This window comes from Panthera onca, chromosome Y (genome assembly GCF_046562875.1).
Source record: "Panthera onca isolate mPanOnc1 chromosome Y, mPanOnc1 haplotype 2, whole genome shotgun sequence".
Classification (NCBI taxonomy): domain Eukaryota; kingdom Metazoa; phylum Chordata; class Mammalia; order Carnivora; family Felidae; genus Panthera; species Panthera onca.
The window spans coordinates 29,027,055-29,049,197 of NC_138358.1; the positions used below are offsets into that span (position 1 = coordinate 29,027,055).

General features: G+C 51.2%; 1 protein-coding gene across 3 annotated transcripts in view; it reads right to left on the reverse strand.

Annotated features, from left to right (window-relative positions):
• Positions 1 to 451: 451 nt before the first annotated feature.
• Positions 452 to 22,143, reverse strand: part of LOC145714910 (CD99 antigen-like) — a 32,449-nt gene continuing 10,757 nt past the window's right edge. The window contains exons 2-11 of one of the 3 annotated variants that reach the window (XR_014137045.1): positions 15,588 to 15,620; positions 15,292 to 15,336; positions 14,673 to 14,720; positions 13,942 to 14,010; positions 12,309 to 12,353; positions 10,091 to 10,147; positions 8,979 to 9,092; positions 5,386 to 5,447; positions 3,431 to 3,487; positions 452 to 2,536 (exon numbers count right to left, since the gene is read on the reverse strand). Coding sequence is in view for 2 of the 3 variants with exons in the window: in XM_081794439.1 (XP_081650565.1) it covers positions 2,511 to 2,536; positions 3,431 to 3,487; positions 8,979 to 9,092; positions 10,091 to 10,147; positions 12,309 to 12,353; positions 13,942 to 14,010; positions 14,673 to 14,720; positions 15,292 to 15,336; positions 15,588 to 15,620 (494 nt within the window). In the remaining variant the exon portion in view is untranslated. Of the gene's footprint in view, positions 2,537 to 3,430; positions 3,488 to 3,828; positions 5,448 to 8,978; positions 9,093 to 10,090; positions 10,148 to 12,308; positions 12,354 to 13,941; positions 14,011 to 14,672; positions 14,721 to 15,291; positions 15,337 to 15,587; positions 15,621 to 22,143 lie in introns of those variants that run through there. The other 2 variants (XM_081794439.1, XM_081794440.1) reach the window with 2 other exon arrangements.

Consider the following 22,143-nt stretch of genomic DNA (forward strand, 5'->3'; position numbering starts at 1 on the left):
TGTTCCCACGAATCAATAATAGCAGGGCCAATAATGCATATAAAAACGGGCAACGGGCATTTCAAACGGGTCCCCCAGAAATGGCCGTAGAAGTGAATTTTCCATACACACATTCCCAACCTCACCTGTGTTAAGAGAACTGCAAAGTAAAAGCCTTGATTTCGTACCGTATTTTCAACTAACAGTGGCAAGGACCCATAAAGCCAGGAGGGTTTTCGGAAGATATCTGAGACATCACTGGGAATATCATGGATTGGCACAGCCTATATGGAGGACAATCAGGCACCTCTCGTCAACAATTTCACACACACAGCCTTCTAACAACGCCAACCACAGACATTTCTTTTTATGTCCGTGCGACCTTGACGTGAACCTATGATGAAACGCACCTGGTGTGAGCTTGAATCTGGAAAGATGTGCACCCACCTTCCAGGAAAAAATAAGCCTCGTGGACATCTCTCTTACACGTATACATTTATTTATGAATGAGTCACCCACAGCTCCCCTCTACTCTCCTGTAAGGAGACATCTATGCTTATAGTAGGACTGCAATGCTTGTAAAACATCAATGTTATTCACAGAGTCACAAAACAATTTTATGCACTTTTTTCTTACTGTAAAGCGAGTCTATGTGCCCAGTCTGATGCTGAAGGCTCGTTCGGGAAGAATGTGGATACCTGTGTGCTGCGTTTGTAAACCTAGGTGTTGTGTGTTAGGTAGCACTGGGACCCAGCCGTGTTGGATAACCCAGCCCTCAGCCCCCTGACAACTGGTCTACCCCAACACTTGAGATGTGTGTTAGGTCCTCTGGACTCCACACGGCCATGTTCACTTCCGCACATACCTGAGCCACGGACAAACAGAACATCAGAACTTCTGCACTTGATGCGACTCATCTCGATGAAGCCTTCCCAAGAGTATATACAAGCATGCAAGTCAGCAGCCTTCCGGTGCGTGCAGAGCCCTACACGGGGTGGGGGTGGGGGTGGGGGTGGGGGGCAGTGTTTCTCAATGTACAAAAGTCCTTGTTTATTTCGAGGAGGAAGAGTATGCTTTCCCTTCATTTCAAGCTGTTAGGAAACATGTCAGGAGATGCCCTGCCACAAGGCAGTCTTACCCCAAAGTTAAAGGGAGCTTTCACATCAAAGCAGTTAAAACATTTTGTAAAGACATTATAGGTAACAAATTCCCAACAACAACGACAACAAAAACCCACATGGAAGAATGAGGAGACTATCTGATGTAGGGGAGTATCTGAATGCAGGGGAGTATCTATGAAGTATCTAATTCAGGGGAGTATGGGAAATATCTAATCAAGGGAGTATCTGGATGCAGGGGAGTATCTGAAGGCAGGGGGGTAATCTGAGTATGAAGTATCTAATGCAGGGGAGTATCTGAATATGAAGTATCTAATGCAGGGGAGTATCTGGGTGCAGGGGAGTATCTGAATGTAGGGGAGTATGTGAATATCAAGTGTGTAATGCTGGGGACTATCTGAATGCAGGGGAGTATCTGAATATGAACCATCTGCTATAGGGGAGTATCTGATGGAGGGGAGTATCTGGATGCAGGGGAGTATCTGAAGGCAGGGGGGTAATCTGAGTATGAAGTATCTAATGCAGGGGAGTATCTGAATATGAAGTATCTAATGCAGGGGAGTATCTGAATGCAAGGGAGTATCTGAATATGAAATATCTAATGCTGGGGAGTATCTAAATGCAGGGGAGTATCTGAATATGAAGCATCTGCTATGGGGGAGTATCTGATGGAGGGGAGTATTTGGATGCAGAGGGTTATCTGGATGCACGGGAGTATCTGAATGCAGGGGAGTATCTGAATGCAAAGAAGTATCCCCTGCAGGGGAGTATCTGAACACTGAGAAGGCCTTGTCCCCCATGTACCAAGACCAGTGGAAGGAAACAGGGAGAGAAAGAAAATCCCAAAACTGAAAGGCTACCCTTAGGTCGGTCATTTGTGTCACAGCCCCAGAAAAGGGACCCCAGCCCTACCACGGTGTCCCACAGCCTTTAGGAGTCACCCCACGGCATTGCATTTAAGGAAAAAGTACTTGGTTCCTTATTTCTTTCTTTATTAGTCTGATCTGAAAAAAAAAACAAAAAAACAAAACTCCTCCCAAATGAAGGAAATTCTGAGGACACTAATTGAAGGCTTGTCTCGCTGTCTCCCAGGGTCAATGGCCCAGAGCTCCCGGGATGGGGGCGGGGGTGGGGGGGACTTCAGTGGGGTCGGGATTCAAACGACTTTGTGATGCGTGGTCGGCCTTTCACAGCCCCCCGGGGGAAACCCCTAGCGGCCACGGATAAGCTGACCACGCGTCCCCTCCGAATGAACACGGGGTGTCAGTGACGTTCCTCTACCCAGCATGGTGCAAACAGGCAAAAACACATGTCAAGCGGTACATGACAGTCTGAACGTGAGCACAGGCGTGGGCAGGTCGGGGCTGGATCCTGCTGGAAACACGGGGGCCGCGTTCGACGGCTGCATAGCTTTTATTTCTCCAGAAGGGTCCACTGAACTGCAAACAGACCAAAAAGAAAAGATTTTGCAAGCCAGTCCCAGTCGCCCGTGACTCTCGGCTTCCTAAAACCCCCAGAAGCAGGTGCCTCCGGGACTAGAGGCTACACGTGACCTCCAAATGCACCATCAACGGCAAAGTCTGACCCTGATCTGCTTCGGAAAGAAATTTCAAGAAATTTCACAGAACGATCAAGTGTAGCAAAAAAAAAAAAAAAAAGCTACAAAAAAAAAAAAACCCATAAAAAAACACACAACAAGCCTTCCAGAAAAGTAGCACTTCAATATCTTAAATTTGGGGCGCCAGGGGGGCTCAGTCGGTTGAGCGTCCGACTTCGGCTCAGGTCCTGATCTCACGGTCCGTGAGTTCGAGCCCCGCGTCGGGCTCTGGGCTGATGGCTCAGAGCCTGGAGCCTGCTTCCGATTCCGTGTCCCCCTCTCTCTCTGCCCCTCCCTTGCTGTCTCTCTCTCTCTCTCTGTCTCAAAAATAAATAAGTATTTGAACAATTAAAAGAACCCGTCCCCTTGACCTCATTCTGCACCAGGTGGAGACAACTGTTTAGAAGGAACTGGAACAAACCACGCGTCTCCAAAAAGGAACCTTTAACCCTTTGCTGCGCATCAGGGGGCTGAGTTCCCGGCTCCTTATGCACCGCGGGGAAAGCATCCTAACGGGCATTGAAAGAGCGTCTGAGGCCAAAGTGGGTGCCCTCTGAAGCCTGGATCCCAGCCCGGTTTATTCCGCATCCCGGAACCAACGCCCTGGCAAGCATGGGGGCGTAAAGGTCCACATCCCACGTCCTGCATTGTCCCGGGACAACCGGGGGACGCACGGCGGAGGCAGGGGGCCGGGGCCGGGCGGACGGGACAGAAGACAGAAAGGCCTTGTGCTCACCGGGTTGGTCCGAGTTGGTGCTCTGCTGGTTTTTGGAGCTCACGTCACCTTGGTCGGCTGAAAGGAAGCAGAAAAGATGCCCCCGGGGGTGAATCCAGAGAAGGCCCCTTGTATCCGTGAGGCTGAATCAGCCCCCCAGCGTCCCGCCTGCCCCCCAGCACCACAGGGAGCAGGAAAGGTGCAAACACAGCCCCATCCACAGGGTGGGGTGGGGGGAATCCATGGCTAACGGGGTCCCCTCGGCTTGCGCTTGGGTCTCCTTGTCATGTTTCTGTCACTTTCCAAATTTCCGTTGCTAGGCACGAAAGCAGACTCGACTTGCCCCCAGACACCCCGCCCCCCAAAACCCCACCGCGGATACGCAGCCCGAATCGACAGAATTCAAGACAAGTCCCAGCTTCGCGTGCAAAAAGCGTTTATTTCCTGACGGTGGCCTCGCTCAGGAGCGCAAGGGGCACGTTTTCGGCGACAGGGGGGCCTCAACACCCACGGCAGGTCGCAGACGAACCGCTCACGCTGGGGGGGGGGGGGGGGGGCGTGCCTGGAAAACGCCCACAAGGCACAGTAGCGGGAACGTCCACATGGGGCGAATGTTGTCAGCGACACGTAACAGGGCGTCTGAGGCTCGGGCGCGTGTGGTCACGGGATGCCAGCTTTGCAGGACGTTCCGAAGGCCTCGCGGTCGGGGGGTGCGTGGGCTGGACGCCATGTGGCACAGGGCGGGGTCTGCGGTCTTGGGAGCAGGGGTGCGTCCTGACCCCCAGAATCCGCACGCACAAGGGGGGGGGGGGGCCGGGGGGGAGCAGGAAGCCAGGCCCCGTGGGTGGGTGGGTGGTGTTGGCTGTGATTCAGCCGGGACTTTGTCACACCCGGGTGGGCGGGGCCGCGGGACAAAACCCCAAAGCCCCGGGGCGGTTCTCCCAGATCCAGCTCTAGCCTCTTGCAAAACCCCCAGAGGTCAGTGTGGCCCGAGGTGAGGCCAACCCCGGGCAGGGAGGCCCAGGCCTTGTGGGCAGGGACGCACGGCCACATTCCCCGTCTCCAGGGGGACGCATACCTACCCTGGAAACACGGGGCACCTGTCCCCGGGCCCCCCATGCTGCAGGCCCCTGAGGGGACCCCGGATTGCACACAGGCACTGTTCATCATCACCTCCAGGACGTTAAGGGACCACGTGTCCCCGTGTAAGCCGTTAGAGACACTGCAGCTTTGGGGCAGGCTGGAGGGGGGGGTCCCCAAGCCCCAGGACTATTTCTATCACACACACCGAGCACTCAGAACCCCGATCGAGGCTCTGGGGGAGCACTCAGGAGCACGGCCCAGCAGCGCCTGATTGTAGGTCCCACTGAGGGCTTTGCTCTTGGGGCCACACAGACCCTCCACTCAGACCGTCGGCCGACTGACTCCGCGATTGTAACATCCTGGGGTTTTTAGGGAAGGGGGGGACATTCACCCGTTTTACGAAGCCTGGTGAGAGAGACAGCTGGAAACTGCTTCCTCGGACACAGAGTGGGGGCAATGCGCCAGAAAACCCCACAAGCCGCAAAATCAGAGATGCCAAGTTGCACGGGGACGTAGAAACCCGGTGACCCGGGCCGGCCGTGTCTGGGGACCCTCCAGGGACCGCAGGGACAGCTCCCTGCCCTCCTGCCCGGTTGGCTAGCAAACAGGAACTCGACGGTCAGGAACGTGGTGATGTTGTACGGCCGACCCCTCAACCCCTCGCCACTCTTCCCTGGCAGTGAATTCAAGCTTAAAAGAAAACCTGCGCCTTCTTCCGCACGTCGTGAGGCTACCTACGCGTGGGACCTAAGACAACATTATGAGCCTCCGTGCCATCTGGAAGGCAGGAAACACACACCCCGGCCGGGGACGACCCCCTCACCGCGGCGACCGACTAGGCATACGGACAGGGGCAAGTGCTCGGCTCTGAGGCTTAGCGGACAAACACTGACCACACGGGAACGTCTTCGGGCCTGCACGGGGCGTTCTGTGCGTGCCTACATCCTCGGCTGGTCTGAAACGAAAGGTCGGGAAAGGAAAGAAAAAAACAAAAAACAAAAAACAAAAAAAATAAAATAAAAACAGCAAAGGTAAACTTTGCAGAGGTCTGAGGCGGGTCCAGCAAAGCCCCCGAAAGCAGCCGCCAGCTCGGACAAAGACACTGTTGGGGCTCAGAAGTATACAGCAGGCTTTCGAGACTTTTTTTTCTTTTTCGCAGCAATGATTAGACACCAAAGTGCAACAGGAAGCCGAATCCGAAACGAAACCAACATCAAGGAGGAGAGGGGGGCAGGAGTGGGGAGACAAGCAGGGAGGGAGGGAAAGACAGGGGAGGGACGCCCCAGCTGCGCACTCCAGCAACGCCTCAAGCATCTGCTACTAAGATGCTGAAGTGGGACCGACCACGGGCCCACGTCCAAAACGGCTCTCAACAGCCCAGTGTGCACCATTTGTTAGAAAAACACACTCAACCCTTAGGAACATGTCCAAATCATTAGGACCAAAGGACACATCTACCAAATTTCGTCAGCCGTGGATACTTTTCTGGGCGTCAGCTCGGAACGTGATACCAAAAAGCATTTAAATAAATTGCTATCGGGGCGCCTGGGGGGCTGATTCGGTCAAGCGTCCAACTTCGGCTCAGGTCATGATCTCACAGTTCCTGAGTTGGAGCCCCATGTTGGGCTCTGTGCTGACAGCTCAGAGCCTGGAGTCTGCTTCTGATTTAGTGTCTCCCTCACTCTCTCTCTGCCCCTCCCTTGTTCATGTTCCATCTGTGTCTCTCTCAAAAGTAAACATTAAAATTTTTTTTAATAAATTCGTATCAAGACAGCTAGCATGTGATCGACACACCTCCACGCTGAGAGAAAACTTCAGTTGGCACCCCCTTGTTCGACACTGACCTGCATGCAGACTCAAGAGACATGACAAACTCCAATGCAATAACAAAGTCCTGGAAAATCACATTCTTTAGAAACAGCCCCAAACCATGGCATCTCTTCAACCACTGGGACGCACTGGGGCCACATCCTCCTTGCAAAATGTCCAAGCCCACAGTGACATCTGGGTATGTGCTTCTTTAAACAACTATCCTGGCAACAAAACCTATAAATGGCCCCGCACAGACCCCTGGAGGGTCTAGGGACTTGTGTGCCCGATGGTGAGACCAACACAGAACTTGATCCCATAACACAGGTCGAAACACCAAAATGTCTATTCACACACTCAGAAAAAATACTCTTCTGCATTAACATCTTACGGTTTATAGAAAAATAGAACCTAATTTTCTTTGTCATAACACTGGACATTTTATGGCCACAGACAAAAATGCCTAACAACTGAAACCAGAACCCCCAGCTTCCTTTCCTTGTTATGTTTTGCCTCTTCCTTTGCTCTTTTTTTTTTTTTTTTTACTTTTTCTTTGTACATCTACATCAGCTAAGATCATGAACCCCATAAAAACCACAAAACAAATAAAGATTGTAAAGTCACCCGCAATCTAATTTGGCTCATGCAGAGTGGAAGACTGGATGACATTCTGGGGAAATGAATTTAGCTAGGTCCTCGCTCCCATACGTTGAGTCACGGACTGCCCTCAGCCCATTCTTCAGGAAAGGCAGCTTTTATTTTTGAAAATTGTAAATTCAACTATTCCTACCTGGGGAGATTTTGATTTTCATGCCATGCAATGACCAGAATGTTCCAAGACCCAGGAATGAGGTGCGGAGAGAATGGAGAACAGTTAGTTTTCCAAGGTCCTGATCCCATTCCAAATATTGGACAACGTCATCTCCATGAGGACTCCTGAGTACTTGCCCAAGTCCCTGTGCTTTGGCATATGGATGTCAAATAGCACCACAGCATCCAAGGGAGGACACGTCCCTTGCTAAGACAAGGTGACAGAATGCTTTGTGACATCAGAATCTGACGGGATTTGGAAACCCAGTTTGGATTTGAAGATCACCTACAGATTTTCAGGAAATCGTTGTGCCTGCACTTCCTGTGCATTCTTCCCTAGCAGGGTGCCTTCCTCCTCTCCTGGCTGAGCGTCTTCATACAGTGTGACAGAAATGAAGTTGAAACAGAAACAGAGATGCACTTCTCCTGAATCCCCAACTATTTAGCCTCTCTGCTATTTCTAGGAGAAGCAACAGGTGTTTTCATTGGTTTCCCCTCTCTCGTTCCTCGTTGCATGTCTTCCAAGAGCATTTTCTTGACCTTGGCCATCCTTCCATTTGGGCACATCCTTAACCTTGGCCAGCGGTCCACTTGGGCACGTCCTTGACCTTGGCCAGCGGTCCACTTGGGCATGTCCTTGACCTTGGCCATCCGTCCATTTGGCCACGTCCTTGACCTTGACCAGCAGTTCACTTGGGCACATCTTTGACCTTGGTCACCTGTCCATTTGGGCATCCTGGACATTCAACATTCAGGCAACCAGGCACAGTGACCTGAGCACCCCTGATGGAAGTCACCCAGTCATATGTGGTAAATAGACATAATCAGGCACTCTTAGCCTTCACTGCAAGAAGACAGTAAGGGTGCTGTTGGGGACTTTCAATTTCAGGCTATATAGAAATGGAGTTTGTGAATCTAAAAATCTGGAATGATGGGAGATTAAGGGTAGACTCCCACCCTATAGTCTAACTGTGTGTCACCATCTAATGACATCTTTTGTGAAGTTCCCCAGAGTCCTTAGGCAGTGGTCCTTGAAGATGGAAGGCGACAGCTAAGAATGAATATGTAATTGAAGCCACCAGTAGGTCGGGAGTTCAGACATCATGAGGCTCCTCCAAGGAGGAGTAGCATCCACAGTCCATGGGACCCTTGAAACCACATCAGAGCCTACCCGTCATTATTCTTGCAAGAGGGAAAGCAAGTGACCTGGGCAGAGTGACCCAGAGATGCATGAACGTGAGCTACGTTCAAAACAGAAGTTACTGACGCCACAGCAAATCCTATGTAATTCAGGGACTCTTGCATATATGGTCCCAAAACACCCAACAGTGCAATTCCAATCCCTATGTCAGTAAGTGAGGCACTGTCTACAGTCACCTATAAATTTTATATCCCATCCAAGAACCCTCTCAACTACCTGTTGGTACGGGATTGTACCAGAAAAGGAATCAGTTGCCCTGTGTTTCGATTTTAATTCCCTTGGGTGGAGAAAACAGTATGGCGGCCCCCCAGCCATCGCTCTTGTCCAAAGGATGATGAGGTGGCCGCGATCGTAAGTAACGACGAACAAATGTTTCTAAACCCTAACATTTCTTCAACCAACCCGTCAAGACTTTGACACACAGCCTTACGAATCCTTACAAAAAGGCCCTTGGCGCGCAGATGACCACCTCCCCATTTCACAGACGGAAAACCCAAAACGACAGGGGTGGTTAGTGACTTCCAAATTTACAGCGATTTCCTGAACTATCAGCAGCCTTGCACATGTCTCATGCCAACCAGACTTCTGGTTTGTTTTAGTTTTAAGAAAGCACAGATTTCTAGTTAGTAAGGCACAAAAGAAAGGAAGCTATTGCGAAAACCTTACCGTTTTCTTTGAAGCACAATTTTTTCTTCTGGTAGGCGATAAAGCTAGAAATTGCCCCAGCCACGGCCACCACCACGGCCCCCACGATGCCAGGGACCACCCCAGGGGAGTCAGCTGTGGGAAGAAGCACAAGGCACCGTTACTGGGGACCCCGTGACCACAGGGTGACCGTGGAGGAAACCCCACTCCTGAGCCTTGCCCAACTCCCACCTCCAATCCACGTGCATGACACGAAGGGCCAGCCACACTGCTCCCCAAAACTCCCATCTGGAATTGGAATCTGTTTGACTACGGGCACCATTTTGGATGGGACACCCTGACTCCTCTCCTGCCCTAACTAAGGCCAGTGCTCGGGTCCCAACAGTTCAACGTGGAAACTCTCAGGGGGGGGCAACACGGCCGACCGTGCGTGGTGCCCCTCTGGGACCAGTCCGAGGTCATGTGGCATCACCGTCTCCACGCATTTTCTGGAAATCAAAGCCGCTGAACCCCTCTGTATGTTCCGTCTGATTTATTAGGACGGTGTTCCCGTTCATTCCCAGAGTGGGCGATGGGACATGCATCGTCTGCTGCCCTTGCACATGGGCGTTCCTGCTTCTCGGGATTTCAGACTCCGCGGGGACTCGTCCCCCTCGGCTCTGCTGGTTGTCAGTCCTTTGCACTGGGACTGAACCACCCCAACGCCTCTCCTGAGCCCCCGGCTTGCAGAAGGCAGCCTCCCCAGTCATGTGGGGCGATTCCTTAGAATCAATCTCTTCCTGTGTATCTGTACCCATATCTGTAGATAGATGGATCCCAACGGTTCTGTTCCTCTAAGGAACCCGGGGCAAGACCGCTGGCATTCCTTCTTAGGGCACTCTGGGAAAACGAACTTAAAATGCAGGTCACGTCGGCACCCCTGGGCTGTGTCCCCGAAGGGCGGTCAGCCAGCTTTTCAGCTGAGCGCTTGGGGCATGTGTGGCTCGGACCAACCACCAGCTTCGGTGCCCCGTGTGCCGGCATCTTTAGAACGACACAGCCAGCACGACAGGTGTGGTCTTGAGCAGCCCGTTCTGCTGTCTCTCAACAGCGTGTGTGAGAAACTCCAGGCATCAGAAACCAGGGATACCTACCCTGCTCCTCCCCATCAGGCCTCGGGCCTCCACCGCCGGGGCCATCGCCACCGCCCCCTGCAACGGAGAAACAGGCTGGCAGATGAGTTGCATCAGGCAGATTTTTGGTAAAGACAAACTCCCACTGAGGATCAACTCCCGGGACCTCGAGCTGCGAAGGGAACTTGGGAATGACCTTGCAGAGACAAGGCCGGGCACACCTGTCCTTTCCCGTTGTTGAGCGGGGACGTCCCCGCTTGGCTAAAGGGAACTTCGGGCTTGCCCCCATGCACCTGACTGAGACCACCGCTCCCATGGTGGACTCCAGGAGACCTAGTGAGTCCTGGCTGCCTCAGGCCTCTGGCCCCTCTCGCTGGGCTCAGCAAGGATCCCAGCCAGGGCCTCAGAGCCCACCTGAGACCCAGCCCCTGGCTACGAGGAGATCAAAGGCACATCCCTGTTGACTCCCGGATACGTACAGGGGACCCTTGAACAACGAAAGGGGATTAGCAGCGTCTGCTCCCTGTGTGGTTGAAAATCCGTGTACGTGGGGCTCCTGGGGGGCTCAGTCGGTTAAGCATCTGACTCTCGATGGCAGCTCAAGTCATGATCTCATGAGACTGAGTCCTGAGTTGGGCTCTGTGCTGACAGCATGGAGCCTGCTTGGGATTCTCTCTCTCTCTCCCTCTCTTTCTGCCCCTCCCCTGTTCAAACCCCTGCCCCCGTCTCTCTCTGTCTCAAAATGGGTGGAAAACTAAAGAAAGAAAGAAAGAAAGAAAGAAAGAAAGAAAGAAAGAAAGAGAAAGAAGGAAAGAAAGAAAGAAAGAAAGAAGGAAAGAAAGAAAGAAAGGAAGAAAGAAAGAAAGGAAGGAAGAAAGGAAGAAAGAGAAAGAAAGAAAGAAAGAAAGAAAGAAAGAGAGGAAGAAAGAAAGAAAGAAAGAAAGAAAGGAAGGAAGAGGAAGAAAGAAAGAAAGAAGGAAAAAAGAAGGAAAGAAAGAAAGAAACAAAGGAAGAAAGAAAGAAAGAAAGAAAGAAGGAAAGAAAGAAAGAAAGAAGGAAAGAAAGAAAGAAACAAAGAAAGGAAGAAAGAAGGAAAGAAAGGAAGGAAGGAAGGAAGAAGGAAAGAAAGAAAGAAAGGACGAAAGAAAGAGAAAGAAAAAGAAGGAAAGAAAGAAACAAAGAAAGGAAGAAAGAAAGAAAGGAAGAAAGAAAGAAGGAAAGAAAAAATTGGTGTACAATTTTCGATTTCCCAAAAACTTAACTACGAATACCCTACTGTTGACAGGAAGGTTTACCGAACACATAAACAGTCGACACGGTATTCTTAGAATAAAGGGAGCAAGGGAAAACAAAATGTAATTAAGAAAGTCGTAAGAAAGAAAATGCATTTGCAGGACCGTGCCGTATTTACTGAAATAAGGGCACGTGTAAGTGGACCCGTGGAGACAAACCCGTGTTGTTCAACGGTCAACTATAAGTATATGTTAAGACAAAGTACGTGTAAATTCATATGTAAATATACGTAAATATAACGTAAATGTAACCAACATGTAAATACACATAAATGTAAGGTAAATGATAACAAACACATATAAATATATTCTACTTACTATAAACACATATATTACTATACTTACTTTATATTACCATTTTTACTCATTTATGTAATATGTAGTATATTTAAGGACTGTTTTGGACCCTATTCCAACCTAAGATTTTAAAGCAAGAGGTAGAGGGGCCCCTGGGTGGCTCAGTCGGTTAAGCATCCGACTTCGGCTCAGGTCACCATCTTACGGTTTGTGAGTCGGAGGCCCGCGTCAGGTGAGCGCGAGCCCGGCTTCGGGATTCACTCTCTGCCCCCTGTGAGATTCTCTGTGTCTCTGCCTCTCTGCCCCTCGCTCACTCACGCTGTCTCTCTCAAAAGAAGAAAAAGTGGGGCGCCTGGGTGGCTCAGACCTTACTTCATCCGCAGCACCAAATAGTCACCGACAAAACAGATGATTGGTGCATCCAGGAAACGTCAAGAAGGGCCTGTCTGGCCGGCTTCCAGCCCGTGTAGCTGTAGGCGGGTAGCTGCCTGCGGTCAACACAGCTCCTGGGGACCAGCCCCCGTGGAGCACGTCTTACGGTCCACAGCCTTGATGCATCTGCATCACTGAGCGCTAAGAGCCTAGACCCCGCCGTGATTCTGCACAACAGGCGGGTGACAGGGAGGAAAGAGAAGAAGTCATCGTTCTACCTGCATCTGAGGCTCCATCGAGGAGATCGGAATCTGAGAAGCCACCTAGGAGAGAAAAACACAAGTGTTATCTGCTATCCTGGGACTGTCAAGAGGGTCTCGATGTCTCGGAACGAAAGAAAACACCATCAGGATCAAAAGCAGAGCGGGGACAGGCGCAATCCAGCAGGGAGTATACTTTCTGGAAGAAATGTCTCCAGTATGCAATGACAATTTAATTCCCAATTCTATTTTAAGCTCCTGAAGTTAGCCTCACCAAAAACTCTGCTACAGAGCCTGAAAAAGACTCCAAAAAAACAAAAAAAAGAAAAAGGAAAACATATAGCAATCTTTTGGATGAATATACATGAAATGATCCCAAAGGAACCTCAGTAATAGCCCTACCTGTTCACTCCCCCCATTACTGGTGACACATTTTGTTCACGTCTCGACTCTGGACTCGGCCACGAGACTCAGAGGTTAAGTTGTCAAAATGGAAGCCAAGCCAGTAGTTTAAAGTAGCCTCCGTTGGGCCGGGTGGTCTTGCCCATTGAGAGGGGCTCACCGAAGCTCGTGGCACAGTGACCTCAGTCATCCAGACAAGCCAACCCCAGAGGACCCACCCACTGACCACAGACACAGGACAGCCACGCCCGGATCAGCCAAGCCCCGCCCAGACTCAAGCCCCGCCCAGCCAAGCCCCGCCCAGACTCAAGCCCCGCCCCGCCCAGCCCCGCCCAGACTCACGAGACAGAACGATTAAAAAAATTTTCGGCCACATTGGGTTTGGGGATCCTTTGTTAAGGGTCAATAGCTAGCTGATACACATCAAATTTAATGCATCAGTTTCACGAAACCTATCATGATGAAATGCGGGTCATTCCACAAAGCCACATACTTTGTAGGAGGACATCCTTCAGCGTACGACGTGAGACTCATGGGTTAAAAGAAAAAAATATATATATGACCACATGCATTGACAAGCACATGGCCCTGATAAAACTGAATATGTCCTGGGCTTTCTACCCAAGGCAAAATGATTCCAATACAAGAGAAAGGAAAGAGAAAATATAAGTATAAAAACATAAATATATACACGCGATCAAGAAACCATTTGCCAGTAATATGATAGTCTTTTCATAAAAGCTAAAAAACAAAGGCAAAATTATTAACAGGTAATAGGATTCTTCATTAAGTGGCTAGTGAGGAGCGATGTACAAAATTCATTTCTGGGTTACAGAAATGAGCCCCAAAATAGCGGAGATTAAATGTGTCTACAGAGGGGCACCTGGGGGGCTCAGTCGGTTGAGCATGTGACTCGGGCTCAGGTCATGATCTCATGGTCCATGAGTGCGAGCCCTGCATTGGGCTCTGTGCTGACCGCTCGGAGCCCGGAGCCAGCTTCGGATTCTGTGTTCCCCTCTCTCTCTCTCTGCCCCTCCCCTGCTCACACTGTCTGTCTCAAAAATAAATAAACATTAAGAAAAAGCAAACATCTTTTCGAAAGCTGCTTTCCACTCCTGGAAACCCCACAGGACTTTGCCCCGTGGAGCCCACGTGGTGCCCAGGCCACCGTGAAATGAGCGCCTCTCTGAAAGGGAGCCCACTATCCTCTGAGAAACGCCCAGCGGCCCTGAAGGGGAGGGAGTCTTACCGGAAGATCCAGGCTGCTTGGGGTCTGGGTTAGGCTTCGGTTTGGGTGGTTTAGGCGGTACTGGGTCGTCTGTTTGTAAAAGATAAGCGTTGCATTTATGAGCACTTTGCAGTCAGCAAACACACACACACACACACACACACACACACACGAAAAAAAAGAAAACCAAGGAAAAGGCATCAGTTCACCTCCGCCTGGTTTCCCAAACAGCTACGAATTGGAGTGTGCCCTTTCTCAGGGTGGGGACCCCGGGACACAGTCCCCTGCCCATTTCTTTCCCAGTGTCAGTACTCACCCTCAAGAGAACTGGGCCCTTCCCACGCTTCTGTAAGTTTCCGACAGAAACCGAAGCAGATGTCTGGACTGGCTGCGGAATTCGCAGGACCCAGCCCAAAGGAAAACGCGGGGTCCACGGTTCAAACTGGACTGAGCATTTCAATATGGCGGCCACAAGCCAGGCTGGGCTCTTGGTGAGTGTGTGCACGGGTCACATGCCTGAGCTCACACCGTCACCCCAAAGACGGTGAGCCCCGTTGAAGAATAAACGCAGGTCCACACAGGGGCAAACCACACACCCAACAGCAATGGCCAACAAGGACAGGCCGTCGCCTGCGTTTTGGGGGGTGACAGCCATCGCTTGCTTCCGAGAGACGACGCTCGTGGGAATGATACTCATGCGGCGATCGGAAGGACCGTCAGCCACACGGGAGACTTCCGAAAACCATACTTACGGCTTCCTCCCCCGCCGAGGGCGTCTTCCAAGTTCAAGTCCGAACTGTCTGCAAGGGAAATGTGTCATCAGCCCCGAGGCTCCGGGGAGGAATTCAGACCCCTAAACAGACCCCTAAACAGAGAAGACCCTGCTTCCCCAGCTCCCTAAACGCTTTTCCTGGCCCCAGTCTCACCAAGGTCAGAACGTCAGAGCTGCATTCCTGACTGTCACATGAAAAGAGCCACGGGCGAACCCAAGTCCCCCAAGAGTGGCCACAGCCTCGGGGGAGGCAAGGCTCGGAGCGCTGGGGACAGACATGTGACACCGTGTGTGGGCGGCCGTGCACCTGCGATGGGCGTCTCCGGGCCCAGATGTGCGGGACCACCCGACGGGAGCCTCCCTGATGACCGAGGTGGCCTGCGTGTTCCGAACCCTTTCCGAGCTGCAGCTACGTCTAGGGGTTGCAACGCTCTCTGGTCCCACACCCTTTGCCAGCTGGTAACCCACAAGGATGTCAGTCCCGGTTTCTGCAGAGAAACCACGGGGCCCACGGGGTTCACCAGCAGCTCTGGGGGCCGACGGGGGGGGGGGGACGGCGGGGATCTGTCCCGTGCCCGCCAGGGACGTCCGCCTCTTACCTGTGCCGGGCTTCTTGGGGGGCGCTGTGGGTTTCTTGTTACTGTCTAAAGAGAAAAGACAGTCTGTGAGCGAGACTGCTCGGGAACTGAGCCTGCTGAGGACCTGCCATTAACAGGTGCCGAGCAAGGTTTTCACTGAGACCAAGAGCATGTATACGGTGTATACGAAGGCATTGACCCCCGTACAGGCTGTGTTATACTTAACTACGTGCAGGTAAAACTCACTGTCCTGTGTGAGCCTAAATTTTAACATTACCTCCCACTTGTCACAGCTACGAAATTTTAAGAGCACTCACCGTCGAGGGCATCCGACAAATCGAAATCCTGGCCTACGAGGCAAAAAAGAAAAAAAAAAAAGTCTGATTACGTATAAGAAACGTACAAACGTGAAAATTAACGAAATACACAGAAAGGGGCTGATGGGTTTTGTGAGGTTGCCGGCGTGTGGCAGCTTTAAAATTTTTTTTTAACGTTTACTTATTTTTTTTTTATTTTTTTTTAATGTTTTATTTATTTTTGAGACGGGGAGAGACAGAGCATGAACAGGGGAGGGTCAGAGAGAGGGAGACACAGAATCCGAGGCAGGTTCCAGGCTCCGAGCCGTCAGCACAGAGCCCGACGTGGGGCTCGAACTCACGGACCGCGAGATCGTGACCTGAGCCCAAGTCGGACGCTTAACCGACTGAGCCACCCAGGCGCCCCTGGCAGCTTTTTAGAACGTAGGACGAGCTGGGGCTTCTCATCTGGCCCCCATGTCCACGTTCACATCCCGAAAAGTAAGATGTTGGGGGATGTTCGAAACGGCAATGATCTTAAAACGTAGCTGCAGTTACGAGAGTCAGAAAACGTGCTGATTTGGTCCGAGCCTGATTCATGAACAGCAGACCCCTTGCATTAAATGAGTAACGAGTTCCCACATGATGGAAAACACACAGAGGGAAAACTCGCGCCTCACGTGACCCACGTCTGTGACCACACAGCCGAACTATGCTTCCTGCAGAATCAGCAGACAACCCACAGAACACACACAAAAATATTGCTTAAGCTCCCGGGTCCCCGAGAAGGGGGGAAAGTGCCCTGATGTGCCTTGTTCTTTGATCCGGTTGCTACCGCGTTTATTGAAACCATTTTAGTGCTGTTGTTCAGAAGCCGTTTCTGATGGGCTGCAGGAGAGGAAAGGGGACGAGCCTTGGAGAAGCCTGATCGGGCTGTCCGGTCAGCTGTAAGGCCAGTGACCGTACCTGTGAGGTCAGAATGTTAAGGGACACCAGCCCCAGCTCAGGAAGTGCTAGACATTTCAGGCCGCACGAACATCCCCGCGAGCCAGGTCAGGGTGGGGAGGTGTTCGCTTCTATGCGACATGTGACCCAGGCTGGGGTCTGTGATTGTCCCCTCTGTCATGTGTGTGTGTGCGTGTGTGTGCGTGTGTGTGCGTGTGTGTGTGCATGTGTGTGCGCACATGTGCAGGCGTGTGTAGGTGTGGTTTGTGTGTGTGCATGTGTACATGCACGTGCATGGTCTGTGTGCATATGTGTGGATATATACGTGTACGTGGTCTGTGCACTTGTGTGTGGATATATACACACGTGTGCATAGTCTGTGTGAGTGCATACGTGTGTATGCATGTGCACATGTGCGTGCATGGTCTGTGTGCATATGTGTGGATATATACGTGTGCATGGTCTGTGTGTGCATGTATGTGTAGATATATACACACATGCACATGGTCTCTGCGTGTGCATGTGTGTACATGTGTACACGTGTGCACGGCCTCTGTGTACGTGCATGTGTGTGCCTATATACACATGTGTGCATGGTCTGTGTGCGCATGTGTGGATATATACAGACGTGTGCATATGTGTGTATACATGTGTACATGCGTGTGCATATATATGTCTGCATGGTCTGTGTGTGCATGTGTGGATATATCCACACGTGTGCACGGTCTGTGGGCGTGCATATGTGTGTATGCATGTGTACATGCATGTGCATGCTCTGTGTGCATATGTGTGGATATACACGTGTGCATGGTCTGTGTGCGCATGTGTGGATATATACAGACGTGTGCACGATCTGTGGGCGTGCAAATGTGTGTATGTGTGTGTACATGTGCGTGCATGGTCTGTGTGCATACGTGTGGATATATACATGTGCATGGCCTGTGTGTGCATGTGTGTGTGGATATATACACATGTGCACATGGTCTCTGCGTGTGCATGTATACACGTGTGCACAGCCTCTGTGTGCATGCATGTGTGTGTGCCTACATACACATGTGTGCATGGTCTGTGTGCGCATGTGTGGATATATACAGATGTGTGCACGGTCTGTGTGCATGCACATGTGTGTATGCATGTGTACATGCGCGTGCATGCTCTGTGTGCATATGTGTGCATATATACATGTGCATGGTCTGTGTGTGCATGCAGGCTGACTGTAACCATCGACTCAGAACTCGCTAATAAAATGCTGCCTCCTCACCCTGCACAACCTGCCGGGGCAGCTCCTTGAGCTCGTGGGTCCCCTTGGTGCCCCTGCTGCTGACCCCACGTGGCCTCCACACAAACCCTGTAAGAGCAGACGAAGCAGGGGTGGGGGCACCCTGCCAGCCAGCACCCTCCAGCCCCCCACAGCCCCAGGCTGCCCTCTCTGCCGTGGTTCTCCCCCAGAACCCTCTGCAATGCACACCACACAGAAGGTCCCCATACTGTCGCCAAAACAAAGTCTGGAGCCCGCTGCTCCCAGGACCCCAAGGTCAGCCAAGGGCAGGTCTCACGGCGCATGGGCAAAGGAGCGATGCCCCCTTTCCACCCTGCTCCCCACCCCCCTTGTGCACGCAGAACCCCCTCGAACCCCAGAGCAAGAGCTTGGCTGCCAGCTGTTGCACAATTGTGCAGATGTCTGCAAAAGTCACGCACACACATCGAGATCCGCTGAAACCCCCACAGGAACCGGCAAGAAATGCAATGATTCAACAGCCAGCACTTGACGGCCAGGAACACCGCCCAGTGTATTTCCAGCCTGACTTAATCTATCCGTCTACACAGCCCCCGCCGTGCTGCCTGCTCCCCAGACTGCCTCCCGGGGCCGACGGAGCCGGAGGAAACAGCAGCACGTGGGGCCGCCAGGCCCGACCACGCGGAAGGGAGCCTGGGCCCCGGGGCCCGCACTCGGGCACAGAGTCCCCCGTCCAGGAGGAAGCCGGCCGCTGTGAACAAAGCCTGTGCCTCCCCAGACGCCCAACACCCCTCACAGCTGCAGATGTTCGGGGGACCCAGGGTGACTCACACGGGGCGAGGCCACGCCTGGCAGGACACATGCATGAGTCACCCCCACGGCACCTCCCTCCTGCAGCCCCTCCCGACTCACATCGGTGTCACATGGGGACACAAGCCCAGCCACACGCAGTCCCCGAGCCGCCCCCCGCCCCCGGGCAGGTGGAATATGGAGTAAGTTATACACATACGTTTGGAATAAGTTTTATACATACGTACATATACGTAGAACATAGGATTCTATGTAGAACTTAAATTATAGACATATACGTGGAAAACGTTATACATATTTACATACGCATACGATATAGAATTATATATAGCATATAGATTTACAGACATATATTTGAAATAAGTTATTGGGGTGCCTGGGTGGCTCAGTCGGTTGGGCGTTCGACTTCGGCTCAGGTCATGATCTCACAGTCCGTGAGTTCGAGCCCCGTGTCGGGCTCTGTGCTGACAGCTCAGAGCCTGGAGCCCGTTTCACATTCTGTGTCTCTCTCTCTCTCTGCCCCTCCCCTGTTCATGCTCTGTCTCTCTCTGTCTCAAAAATAAATAAATGTTAATAAAAAATTAAAAAAAAAAAACAAATAAGTTATGTATATTCACATGTATACAGAATATAAAATTCTATATAGAACATGGGTTCTATATAGAACATAGATTATAGACATATATTTGTAAATATACACCTATATGTATAGAAAACAAGATTGTATATGGAATGCAAAATAGATTATAGACATATTTAGAATAAATTGTATATGCTCACGTATATATAAATATGGAATTACATGTAGAATCTGGAATAATATACATATTTGGAAAAAATTCGCTATATTCACATATATAAAATACAGAATTATATATGGAATATGGAATAAATTATAGACATAATTTGGAATAAATTTTATATGTATATTTACATGGAAATACATATATCCTATTATATTCTAACTATATCTAATATGTAACGATTCTATATACGTAATACATATTCTCAATATATCTGTTCTATATTCATATATATTTCTATATAGAATATAGAATTCCATATACAATATGTAATGAATTATAGATATTAATTTAGAATAAATTGCATTTATATTTACATAAAGCAATATATATAAATATACTTACAATAATAAATGACAACAATTGCAAATTATATAGGTTATACACAGACCTTACAAATCCTATAGACAAATTATATCTAAACTAGAAGTCACTTACACAAAGAAAATTACAATAGGAACAAAAGATATTTATAATGTATTATAGAAACTGCAAATTATCTGATTTATAATTATACAGAGAAGTTATAAATCATATAAGCAAATATATAGGATTAATTAAAAAAATGTTTTGTAGCATTTATTTATTGAGACACGGAGAGACAGAGAATGAACGGGGGAGGGTCAGAGAGAGAGGGAGACACAGAATGGGAAGCAGGCTCCAGGCTCCGAGCTGTCAGCACAGAGCCCGACGCGGGGCTCGAACCCACCAACCCTAAGATCGTGACCTGAGCCGAAGTCGGGCGCTCCACTGAGTTAGCCACCCAGGCGCCCCACAAAAGTATAGAATTAGAACAGAAAGCAAGTCGGGAAAGCAAGCCTCACATCCTCTGTCCCACCCCTTTCTCTCTGCCCCTCCCCTGCTCACATGCACACACACTCTCTCTCTCTGCAAAATAAATAAGCATTAAAAAAACACGCAAATCACACGCGGCTTGCTGGCCCTGCTGGCCTGGACCCTCCACTCTCTCCCCGCTGTGGCTGCTTCCAGACCATCTCCACCGCTCCCTCCCCCCGGGGCAGGGGAGGCATGGCTCCCCACAGGGCGAGCTCCTGTCTGACTCCCAGCCCCCAAGGGTGCTCCCTCCCACTGCTCCCTGCACCCCCCCCCCACCTGGACTGGCCCCAAATGACCCCTTAAACGAGCGCAGACATTATCAGCTCACGGAGCCGTCTGCGGCTCCAGAAACTGGCCCGAGGTCCCAAAACAGACTGGACGTTTCTGCCTATTAATTACATGATTCATGCAGGTTACACCGCACGAAATGTGGGGAACGCTGAATGAGTGGGTACTCGCCCCATCGTTGCTCCTAGGGGATTTGCGCGGTTACCTTCTCCCGCCTTGGGTCATGTGTCCACCAGAGCATCCATCCACGACCCTGTCGTGCATTACCGTGAGAACTCCTATTCGTACCTCAAAGCCCCGAGAAAATGCTGCCTCCTCCAGGAAGCCCTCTGTCACTCCCCCTGGGTGTAGACTGACGCATTTCCTCGCGAATTCTCAACTCGGGCTGCGGGTGATTTCCTAAGCACGGACGCTCAGGCCATGCTCCAGGCCAATCAGATCAGAGACTCTGTGAGCCGGGACCCAGGCGCCGGTGTCTGAAAGCCCACCGGCATCGCAGGCTTTTAATTCCTTGAGATGCCTTGTCCCTCGCCTCTGATCCCTTGGTCCAGACTCTGCCAACAGCCCGTGTCCCTCCAGCTGGGTCTGCACGCCGCCCGTCACCGAGGGGATCTTGCAGAGCCAAGTGCGAATGTGCACCTGTCTCCTTGCAACCGTCCAGGTGAGTTTCACACACACATCCTGGCAACCGAGGCCGCCCGTCACGTACCCCTGGGGTTCCACAGCCAGAAATAAGCTGTGTCCCTGCAGCATTCTGTCTCCCCAGCCCGCACACAAGCTACCTGAGACCTCCCCACGGCCCCACCGGCTCCCATACCTTCGTTTGCTGTTTTCAAGCCACTGCCCCAGCCTGAAAAGCCCTCTCCCCCCTTCAGGCTTCTGTTGCTATGATGGTCTATGCAGGGCGCCCAGGGTGGTCTCCACCTGCCAGGAGCTCTCTCTGGCCTCTCTGGGGGACACTGGTCCCTGCTCCCCTCAGGACACCGCACCAGAAGGGGTACCTTCCCCGCCACTCGCCAGGCAGAGAACAGACGATGGGGACCAGGGATTTCTTCTGCAGGCGCCCAAGCCAACAGTGTGGAGAGAATACAGATGCCACTGGACATTCGATCTGTGCTGACAGAAGGCAAGCGGGAGAGCCAGTGGCTGGCTGTGTGGGTAAGCGGACACATGGATGGGTGAGTGGGCTTCTGGGTAGATGGGTGAGCGGATGGATGTGTCAGACAAATACATAAAGGTAGGTGGATGGATGGGTAGACGAGTGGATGGGTGGGTATTTTGATGAATGGATGGCCAGGCACATAGCTGGACAGACAGATGGGTGGGTGTATGGATGGATGGATGGATGGATGGATGGATGGATGCACAGATGGATAGGTATGTGGGTAGGTGCGTGGATAAACAGGTAGGTGGCTGGCTGGCTGGCTGGCTGGATGGATGGATGGATGGATAAGTGGGTGGATGGATGGATGGATGGATGGATGGATGGATGGAGGGGAGGGATGAATATAGGGGAAGGATGGATGGATGCATGGATGGTTGGTTGAATGGGTGGGTGGATGGAGGGGAGGGATGGATGGATGGATGGATGGATGGATAGATGGATGGATGGATGGATGGATGGATGGATGGTTGAATGGATGGGTGGCTGGGTGGA